Below are 11530 nucleotides of genomic sequence, written 5' to 3' on the forward strand. Positions count from 1 at the left end.
TAAGAGGTTCTTCCTTGCACAAGCTAAATAGTCTTTGTTGTAATTTTAATTTATTATTTCTTTTACTACCCACTGTGCACATAAAAAAGTGACAATGACTTTTTGTCCTCTCCCTTCAAAGCAAACTAACTCTTCTTTGTTGAGCTACAAAGATACTTGCAGAAAGTTTTCTTCATTACCTCTTGTGTCCATTACATTCTATGCCCAGGACTTTTTTATCATATCTTCCTTCTATTTTATTTTTTTTTTTTATTCCTATTGTGCTTGATCTCCTAATTAATTCATTAGTTAAGTTAATTTCTTAGTTTAGTAAGTCTCTTCCTGTCCTTGCTCTGCATCACTGTTTGCAGCTTTTACCCTGGCATAAGTTTCCTAGGAATTACCCTAACTTTAGCTTTCCTACCCACTTATTTCACTGCTAGATAGGAAATTTCTGCTGTGTTTCTTTCCACAAAAAGTGTTTCAGGTGTTAAAAGCTCATTTTACTTGGATGATTCTCATACTCAAGAAATGTCTCATGTCTGGCATGTTGATGGTCTGTGGCACATTGCTGCTCCATTCTGGACTTCAGTGAGGTGCATCCATATACACATTCCCTTTCTGCCTTTCTTAGGTTCTTGTCCAGGTCATTGCAGTTCATGCTTCCCTGTTGGGTTCCTGTCACTAATCTCTATTGACTCTATTTTTAAACCTTCTTAACAGGATTAGCAAGCTGATATTCAGGGGTTCTTCCTTCTCCAAAGACATGAATTCCAACCTTGACCAACAGTTTAAAAACTAGACTTCTTAGTTATTCTCCTATCATTGTCTGCCAAGAAAGGAAGTCATTTCCAGGGATTGCCTCTGCATCTCCTGGGCCTTTTCTGTCAGCTAGGGGGACCAGATGTAACACAGCATTTCTGTCTTCCTCGCCTGCTTCTGCAGTCGCTTGTATTCTGCCTCACATCTGGTAAGCAACAGGACAGTAGCCTGGTTCAGTATGCTTCTCTTAGCATCCGGCTTCAGTCTCCTGGCTGGCCATGCAAGTACCAAATTCACATGTCTGCTTCCTATCTACCTTGATTGATTTGTGCATTTAAGACTTAAGAGACTCTCAGTATCAGGCCTGAACTTAACTCTGGGCCCATTGGTCCACAGTGTTTGCTGAAGTCCACAAAGGCTTTGGACTCCATAGATTGTCCAGACCTTACCTGCACAGGCCTCATGTTCTGTTGCTGTTGGCACTGACTATTTTTTTTTTTTTTTTTTTGTACCTAACCAATGTGGAGTTTTGCATTTTGGAACTATAACACTGGCTGAATAACAAGCCATCTGCTGGCAGGTGGGAGAGTCTTCAGTGGAGTTGTAACTAAACCTGCTACCTCACTGTCGCTCCATAGTGTTCATGACATGCCAAAACTGGTACTGATCCTCTATGGCTAAATCAGCCAAGGCCATAACAGGCTTACATCCTCTGCTAATGATCAGTGATGACATGTACTGCCTACAGTCCACCAGACCAAAGCAATCCCCATCTAAAGAGTTGCTGAGAATGATCTGCTGCCACCAGAACAACTCAGATGGAAGAAGCTGCTCTTCTTCCCAAAGGCTTGTCATGCTGTGGCTTAGTGGTGGCGTTCTTGTGGCAGTAACCCGCTCCCCACTAGAGGGTCTCTCAGGCCTTTTGCGTCAGCCTGTGCCTGTCCTATGATGAGAGATGGGATGTAGAAAATTTCAGAATAATAAATCCAGTGTCTATTTTTTCTGTCCCCAGGAAAAGGAAAGACAATGCTCAGAGATGGTTGTTGCTTGACTGGGCCACACACAACCCATGCTCAGTCATTTTAAACGCTTGTACATTGATTGTAAACACCAGATCGCAGGCAGAAGTTGCTTGTAGTCTCTTTCTAAAGATAAATAGCCACGCTGTCCTCACCAGCCACCTTGAGATCATACGTCTTTATTTTCTAATAATTGCTACATTCTTTATCTTTTTGTGGAGTTAACTTGAAAGCGAAACAGTAACAGACGTTTAAGTGATGGCAAATTAAATCCTTCAAATATGCAAATAGGAGTAAAATTTAACATTGTTTGTCTGCAGCTGCATGTGGTTTTTGGTTTTTAGCTGAATTGCAAATTGGCTTTGGTAACTTATTTGCATAAAATTTTGAATGTACATTAAACAAATTACAATATGATATTTAATATTCATGTGCATTTGATTAGGGTATTCTATCAGCTAATCTTAGTGTGTTTTATTTAGCAAGGTGAAGTGAGGTTGAAGTGTCTGAAAGCTCTTCAGAGTCTGTATACCAACAGAGAGTTATTTCCAAAACTGGAGCTGTTCACTAATAGATTCAAGGTAAGAGGAAATAAAATTTTTGGAAGGAGTACAGAAAACAAAAGCATCATTTATCTCATCCTCTTGCAGTCTTTGAGTCATTTATATTAAATGCAAAAATAAACTCATTTGTTTGTGACAGGGATTGTAACTGCAGTAGTAAAACTCTTACTAAATGCTGAGATTAAGCCAAATTCATTTTTACAGTGTTTATTTTGTAAGATTTGTCAGGCTTGGCCAGGATGCTTACTTATCTGTTTGTAGTATTGATAGTTTATAATTACCATCATTCAATCTGCTTGTACGTATTTAATTTCAGATTTATTGAATTTTAGGGATGTGTACTGGGTGTTTCACTCAATCTGAAATACATCTGAAAGTAACAGCCTGTACAAAAGATTGTTTGTATGACAGCTTTTTAGCTGAATATGTGCTTGCGTTTGGAGAGAGAGATACTTTGATCTGCATCACAATATTCAGTGATACAGAATATTATACAATAACACACAATGAAATACCTGCTTGCTGCAGAACAGGAGATTACATTGGTCTTTTAGACAAACCCCTGAGCATGATTGTCCTGTTTAGAAGATAAGTACTGCAGAAATATTTTATGGGTTTTTTTACTCACACAAACACACTGACTTTTTTGCTTAGTATCTTGATGAGAACATGGCTATAACTCTCACTGTGGCATGACTGCTTTGTTTCATGAGTGAGGTGTTTGGAGAGATGAGTGTGGAAATACTGCCACTGCTTCTGTTTGATTTAAATACTCATAAATGATTATACTGTGCACAAGACTTAAAAACTTCTCACTATAGATTTTTTTATACTGTTTAACTGATTTTGTCTGTCATTGCAGTTACTATTAACTCCTCCAGTTTGATTTAGGAAAGCAGAGAATGTAGAAAACATGTCGTGTAAACAATTTGTAAAAACATAACAGTGATCAGCCTTTTACCACGTTCACTTGAGATGGAGAAAAAAATGCTTGAACTGCAGTAAATTCTAGATATTAAGGAAGGATTTTTGTCCAGAGTGATAGTTGTATAATAGATGAGGCTCTTTTTTAATAAATTTTCTTCGTTTGAGATTTTTCAGGGAGATTAAATAAATATCTGTCAAGGATGGACTACGTATAGTTGACTTTAAAGTAGGAGATGAAACTATGTCATTTTGTGAGATTGCTTGAGGGCCTGTGTTTTTTCTAATGGTACAAACTTAGTTTCTAGGACTAGTGCAGTAAAGACAAAGTTTCCTCTCTTAGAAGAGTACCTGGCAAACATGTTCAGACCTCAAACTACCTCTGTCATACCTCCTTAAGTCTGATTTGCTCAGGACAACTAGAAATACTAGTTAACTCTCCAGAAAAATGAACCATCCAACTCTGTTTTTATTGTTCCATCTGTGCAGACCTACAGATTTGTTTATATTTGTTCTTTCTGTAATTGGATTTATTTTGAAATAGGCCATTAAAACTGTCAGGGTCTCCATATCTGTTCTCTACTAGAAAATGTGCTGGATGCTTCTCTCTTAGCCTCCTGTAATTTGTTAGCAGAAATGCTGCTTCATATCTGAACTTCTCCCATCCACCAGCAAAACTTTCAAGACAATTGAAGGCACTTTGAGAAATAGTTACTGAGAATGTACTTCAAAAAGCCACAGGAACATACAACCTTTAAATACTTTTTCCTGTTTTTTTTCACTGTATAGATAATTTTCATTGTTGGAAGAAGTTAGGTTAGCCTGGGCATTGCTGCGTGGTTTAGAATGGCACAAAGAATTTTCATTTCTGTCAAAAAGATGAAGGGGAGCTCTGGTAGGAATCCTTGTTTTCTGTTCCTTTAAAGCTGTTTTTACTACAGAAATCTGTATCATGAAATAAATTAGAGAAAAAGTGAGCTCAGAATCTCTGTGAGCCTCGAGCACAGATAAGTTTAACATAATGATTTATCGGTTTCAGTTTGCAGCTGCATCAAGAGAACAAAAAGCTGGCATTTCCCAAATGCCTGCACTTGGATTTACAGCTGTGCTGACAGGGATGTGGCCTTTGGCATCAGGATGGAGCAAAGTTTCAAATTAATGCTTTTTGAATCTGTGATACATTACTTAAATGTCTTGCCACCACAAACTCTACCACCACCCCCTGAAAAATAATTGAGCTAAATGTCATTCTTAGTTCTATGGCAGCTTATTTATTTTTCCTCCTCAGACTTTAATGGAGCTGCACAGTTCAGCTGCTGTTCAGCTCAAACCATTCAAACTGTCAAGAGGAATCTCTCTAGAGATCTTCCAGCTGTTTAAAAGTATAAATTAATTTGATCCAGAATTACTAGTGCTGGGATGTTAATATTTCACCATCTTCCAAATAGCTGTGACAAGGATCTAATGATGTCACTTCTCCAAAGGAAAGATGTGTGTTCTTTCCAGCATTTGTTTGTGTTTCTAGGAGAAGGTGATATACTAGAAAATAAGCTTTGTCCAAAAAAAAACCCCAAACCTTTGTCCATTGAACAGGAGACTTTTGTTTTCCATCAAGAAGTCCTGTCTGATGCAAGCATTAACTGGAGCCATATGGAAAAGATGCACATTAGCTCTTTTGCAGTCAGTGCCAAAGTCAAGACACCAGCAAATTTAGGCGCAGCTGTTTTAATTCCTGTCCCTCATCCCTGACCCTTTTCAGGAAAGTGCTGTTTTCATCTCCTAAGAGGCAGAAGGAGATAGATTCTCTCTTCAGCCAGCCTTGTTCACAGCCTCATATGTAATTGCAAACTGATCTTCACAGACAGTGAAAATTCATATTTCATGTTCTTAATACAGGCCTGTGTCCTGTTCTACTGCTGCACAGGAAATTTTTGTCATAGCAGATTGAGCAGCTGGGGCTTGTAACTTACTAAAGCACAGAAGCTACGCTTTCCTGAGGCATTGGGTGTTCAGGTCGCACTTTCAGGGATCCTGGTACCTGGCTGGCAGGTGCCATCACACAGAAATGTTGGTACCAAGGTAGAGAATAAGCAACTGACGCACTGTTTGTTTTAAGCCTGATGTTTCTGGGGAAAATGGAGAGCAGGGAACAACCTTTTTAGATAAGAAAACACTGTAGCGTCAGTCAACTTCCAAGTCCAAAAGGACTCCAAATTCAGAGAGTCTCTCTTGCTCTGTAGGCAGGAGAGACTATCCCTTCCCTTCTAGACTTTTTTTCAGAGATGTAGGAGGTGTTTTATACTTGTGTGCTTACTCCTTCATGTGCAATTAGTTTCCTCCCCATGGTATTCTGGAGTTGAAGATCCACTTTGAGGGACTATATGAAATTCCACTGAAACTTTTAATATTAATATCTCTGGCTGTTCTTTCTCTTGATGTTGTTATTAGTTGTCATTCCTTGGCCAGGACTTTAGGAAAAATATATAGCCATTTTTTGTCTTGTCCATACACAGAATTTCCTGCTTGGAAAGTAATTTCACTGCTTGAACCTCTTAATGGAGTTCTTAGAGTCTCTAAAACTGTCTAGATATAACAAGTTAAATGTATAGGATTTCCCAAGAACTTAATGGCAATTGATAGAGGTGCATTCAGTCATAGTGACACCAAGTATCTTTACAGCCTTGGTTTTGTTGAGTGGTAACACTTGAGAAAGCCACAATGTATTCCTTACATGCTCTTCCCAAATTTCAATATTGAAATAACCATCAGTTGCTTCAACGTCACCTTCAGCCTTTAAATGCCCGGAATATTAGAGAAAAGAGGTGAACGCCTTTATTGTGTCCTAATTTGTTCTTGGTGACTTTCACTGTTGTTTCCTAACACTTCCCCTGTTTCTTTTTAGTCCCTAACTACTTTTTCACATCCAAAAATGCCATGTAGCACCTAGTCCTTCCTGAAGTAGGTCAAGCCAGAGCAATCGGGTTTTATCTTCAGATGGTCCAATTTCTTTTTGTTAACTTGATCACTCAAGCAGATAACATCAAGACATATTGTATTTTTATGGATGGATAGAAATTCTCCCCACATAGGAAAGACAACATAGACTAAATGCATCTATTTTTGCTTGACAGTAAGCAAACTGAAACTAAGGTGAAAGAAACCCTTAGGAGACTTTTCATAACTGTAGGGTCCGTAGAAGTTATAAAATCATCAGATTTGACTGGAAGGTGGTGTGCTTTTCTTCACTAGAAAAGGTGTAGGAAAATACAAAGTAAACCCATGGAATTTTCTACTTTCCTGTGGAAGGTCTGTAGCATACTTCTTGAGATCAGCTTCAAACCTTAAGCTGTAGCCAGGTATAAAGGCCACAACTTGATAGATAATACGCAGGTGTGACTTTCTTCACAGTATTTCCAAGTATGTATCTGTGCAGCATTCGTTGCTCTCAAATTATTTGTTTCCAGGGGGAGGAAGTGGGACAATTTTTCTGCTATTATCCAGCCCTAGTGCGTTCTTTTTCAGGAAAGAACTGTTAAATAAGACCAGTCCAGAACAGTGCTTCAACTCCAAAGTCTGTTTGCTTGTTTCCTGGAAAATACACAAGGATAAGGATTGTTTGTTAAGCAGTCATTCTCATTCCTGTGTACTTGCCTGTTGTTTCATTGTGCAGATAGCACACAGCTTCCTAAGATGTACATGAAATGGTTGAGTAATACTAAAGGGCTTTCATGTGTCTAGTTGAAAGATATCTGTTGCCAAGAGTATTTCTTCTGTCATGTGTGGAATTCATCTGATAGGTGTATGTGTGTTTCTGGTTTGTCACTGTAATAATATTCCTTTTCAGGATCGCATTGTATCAATGACACTTGATAAGGAATATGATGTAGCCGTGGAAGCCATTCGATTAGTCACGCTAATACTTCAGTGAGTATTCTTCAAAACCTTTGAAAGTTATCCAAAGCAGTAATATGTAATTGACTTGATTTCTTTGCTTGTGTAATGAAGTTACACAAGCAGAGAATCTGTTACTTCACACTTCCTAATATCTAATCTAAATATCCCCTCTGTCAGGTCAAAGCCATTCCCTCCTGTCCTGTCACTACCTGCCCTTGTAAAAAGGTTTCTTGTAGGCCCCTTAAGGTATTGGAAGGCTGAATTGGAAGTGCAATGGATGCACTAGTAGTCTCAGTACATCAATACATTTTCATACTTTACCTGCTGTATTCCCATGAGATGAAATATTTTAGCTTCCTGGCCATATTATTTAGCCTCTGTTTTATGAACAGATGTGTAGAATTTCTGCATTTTACTTTATACCCAGTGGCTTCACTTTGAAGAACGTTTTTGGACGTGCAGAATTTGGGTGAAAGATCAGACTAGCTTTTCCTCTTAGTAAAAAAGTCTGGATTTTTCTTTTTTATTTATGGGTCACACTGTTTTACAGATATTAGGCTTGTAATATTCAGAAGAAAGGAAATCTTGTACCTGCTGTTACATTTTGGAAGCAAACATAATAAATATGATCACAAAGGAGATGCAGAACACATCTATTCCCTGCATTAATAGCGATGTTCAGGAACACAGCAAGATTTTAGGTCCAAAATTATCTAGTGCAGCTGGTTTTTTCCCGTTTTGTTTTCTCTTTGATGAGAGATGCATGATGAAAACATAGTTAAATGCATTTAGCACCAGAAAAATGTGGGTCACATAGAACAGCACAGGGCAATGTTCTGTCAGGTAGGAACTCCAAAAAGATCTCATGAAAACTCACCATGGGCAATGACCAATGAAAAAGTATTTGCAGTGTGAAGCCAAATGATGTCCTGATACATAAATGTTTCTGACAAATACTGACCAAACAAGGAGGGAAGTAATATTCCTGTATGCAACAGTGATGGTATTTTGATGTCATTGATGGAATGTAATTGTTCCATGTGCCATAGCATTTTTCAAGAATATTGCTGAAAAATGGAAGTTTTTTGAGTTTCAGAAAACTCACACACAAAATCTACCTTGAGCTTAGAAACTGCAGAAGCCCCAACTATGTTGTTTACCTATGACAAGGGTAAAAGGTGGCTTGTTCTTCTCAATAAATAATGCTAGAAAATAAACTTTTTGTCATCTTTCATTCAGCACAGCAAGGTATGATCAGACTCAGTTCCTTGATGTTGAAAATGAGGTCTATTTCTAGTCAGTTCAATAACTACTGTAAAAGTGATGGACAATTTATTGTATCAGCATTATTGTTATTCTACATGTACATCATGATTCAATCCTAAAGTGATTATGTGTTGATTTGATTGGTGGGTGCACAGTGCTAGTTCTGTGTCCCAACTTCATGACATAATCTGGTTTAGTTTTCTACTGCCCATATCCAGAGCATTTCTGTTCTTTCTTCCATTGCTGAGACAGTTTTATCTGATGGTCCTCTCGGCAGATGGAGTTGGGAATATTTCTTCCTACTCATCAGGCCAGCAGAGAGGCACCTCCTGCCCCGCAGCACACAAGAGCTCATGGGCTGTCATGTGAAAAGGCTTTACTCCTGAAAATGGACTAGGCCATTTTCCCAGGTTTTCCAGGGAAAGCAGGTTTACCTAGTCCCAGATCTGAATACTTTAAAAATTAAAAGCTTTGAAAGCAAATAGGTATTGCTATAGAAGTAAATATGTTTAAGCAAGCAATTACGTTTTCCTCATGTAACATTCTAGGCCTTTTAGTTTAATAATACTTGGTAATGAATGGTTAGTATGTTGCAGTATGTGCATTGTAGTTAGTGTGATGGTGTAAGTAATTAAGCAGGTCAAGATTTGTACGCAGCGATGACTTTTTTTTTTTTTCATAATACTGTTTTGTATATATATTGCTACAACTGGGAGGAGGAAATCAGACAGATTTCCAGGCTTACAGGCCCTTTAAATATCTGTATTTGGAAATTGAACCAAAGGTCCTTGAAGTCTTGAAGTCAGTGTTCAACCATTTAGGATTTTGTATGAAGGAAATCAATCTTGCAGCTGTCAAAGTTAGTTATGGGAGGCAAGGGAATTGAAATAAAACATCTGTTTTAGTTCAGGTGTTACTTTCTGACTCTTTCAGTGGAAGCGAAGAAGCTCTGTCGAATGAAGACTGTGAGAATGTTTATCACTTGGTGTATTCAGCACACCGGCCTGTTGCCGTAGCAGCTGGAGAATTCCTTCACAAGAAGTAAGTTCTCATTTGCCCTGGAATAAGATCAGATTTGTGAATGCTTCCTAGTGGAGGTAAGATCAAAAGAAGCAATAGAGTGAAATATCCCAATGTAGCAAATCGGGAATTTAATTTAAAACAGAGGCTTACTCTCTTGTTTAAATTCAAGACCTAAAAACTTGAAGAAACTGAATTCACATTTTTCTTGCTCTACAATTCAGGTAACTTTTCATAACTTCTCAAGAGTTAAATATACAAAGACAGCATAAACCTCTAAAGTTGGTTTAAGTCCCACAGCTCTTGCTGAATTACTATTGTGATAATATATATAGGGCTTACACATGCCTGATGTCTACTTGATAGGCACTCATCCTTTTTACAAAGTTTTAAACCAGCTTATTTCAGAATTGTCAACTTGTGAGGGGTTTACATAGTAATAATTAAGAAATTTGTTGCTAAACTCACTGACTTCCCTTAAAAATATATTACACTTGTGGTTACATCTTTAATGTACCCACTCTGCCAAAAGACATGAGCTACCCTTTCAGTGTGAATCATACGGCTTCAGTAACTATGACCAGGATATTGCCACATCACAGCAGTTAACTGTTTGGTTTAGGGTTTCCATTTAAAATTCTTTTAGCAGTAATTTTATTTTTTCCCCTCATGGGTTGTAACATTGAAGATCTTTAATATATTTATAGAGTATTTGTATCAGAATCCAGGTTATCTAATTTTTCATGCCAAGATACATAATATAAAAAAATGATATAAAAGCGTTAATTTTCCTTTGTCATTGTTCTAATTTTCTGTGGTTTATTAGTGATTTAGAAGTCCACATTATAATTGTAAGCTTTCATTTATGGATTTCTGGAATTCCATCTTTGTGATCAGGCTTTATCTGTTTCAAGGAGGTAATTTACAAAATTCACTAACACTTGGTGTCCTACATAACATTTTACAAGTTAGAGGAAAGGGTTAGGTTCTTTTTAAAAGCGTACACTGAAACTCCTCTGTTAATCAGCATGTGACAAAATAATTTTGAAAAATGCCTCGGAAGGTAAATGAAGACATATCTGCACCTTAGAGCACTTAGTGTAAAGACTTCATCCTAACTTTTCTTTACAGCGAGGGACTATTCTGTGTTACTACAAGTGTCTCTCAAAGTAAACAGCATTGAGGGAAGATTGTCCCATTCCTAACACTCATTTTTCTCTTGTTTTTTGCTAAGACGTAAGAGCTGGTGGTCCATTTAAATAAGTTAGAATCTCCTTGATGTGTTTGCGGTGGGATTTATCTCACCTAATTTTATATGTTTAAATATGTCTTTCTACATGTAAACTAGTCATTATAGTTTCTCTCTGTAGTTAGCAAAGGAAAGCAAATAATACAGAGGATCACTAACTCAACCCTGAGGTGCATGTTTTAAGATAATTCAGCAATCGCAGAGGTGCTCATTTCTTACCTATTGAGATAAGCGGGAGGAAGAGGTGATATCTTCAACTAAAATAGGTTTGTGTAACTCATCCTACTCTTCAGTGAATTATAGTAGTGAAATTGCTTTGTGACTGGTTTCACTGTGAAAGCAGGAAACAGTTTTCAAACTTCTCAAAACAGTCATTGCAGCAACTGTAATTTAGGCACATCTGAGATCTCATTAAGCTAGCAAATTTGAGCATGGAGAGTAGTTTGGAATTAGCCATGCATCAAGGAACTCAATGCAGGAATAAACCCCCACGTAGTTAACTAGTAGCTTGCTTTATCCTTTATGCTGCTACCTGTACCTGAGGTTGGTTGTTCAATGGGATGTCAAGTTTGTTTATACCATATCTGAGTAAGTGTGACCACAGTAAAGATACAACTTTTGTTCTTAAGGCATTAGTGGAATAAATGCTAACATCATTGTAAACTGGGTAAGTAAAAAATGCAGGACTATAAAAATTATGCAAATATATAAAACTGTGCAGAATCCTTCAATATAAATATGTTTTGGAGAGCTTTTTCCTGTGTGAAATTCTTCCAGCCCTGTGGACTTGAAGACTCTTGAAGATAAATTCATCTCTTCAGACAGGTGGAGGTCATGTCCTCTTTCCCTTGACA

General features: G+C 37.6%; 1 protein-coding gene across 2 annotated transcripts in view; it reads left to right on the top strand.

Moving 5' to 3' along the window:
* STAG1 (stromal antigen 1) overlaps positions 1-11530 on the top strand; it is a 137435-nt gene that overhangs the window by 79221 nt on the left and 46684 nt on the right. For both annotated transcript variants that reach the window (XM_010012156.1, XM_010012157.1), the window contains exons 10-13: positions 2243-2341; positions 7092-7171; positions 9341-9448; positions 10325-10333. In XM_010012156.1, the coding sequence (XP_010010458.1) occupies positions 2243-2341; positions 7092-7171; positions 9341-9448; positions 10325-10333 (296 nt within the window). The remainder of the gene's footprint in view (positions 1-2242; positions 2342-7091; positions 7172-9340; positions 9449-10324; positions 10334-11530) is intronic.

Source organism: Nestor notabilis, unplaced genomic scaffold (genome assembly GCF_000696875.1).
Source record: "Nestor notabilis isolate BGI_N333 unplaced genomic scaffold, ASM69687v1 scaffold14073, whole genome shotgun sequence".
Lineage (NCBI taxonomy): Eukaryota > Metazoa > Chordata > Aves > Psittaciformes > Psittacidae > Nestor > Nestor notabilis.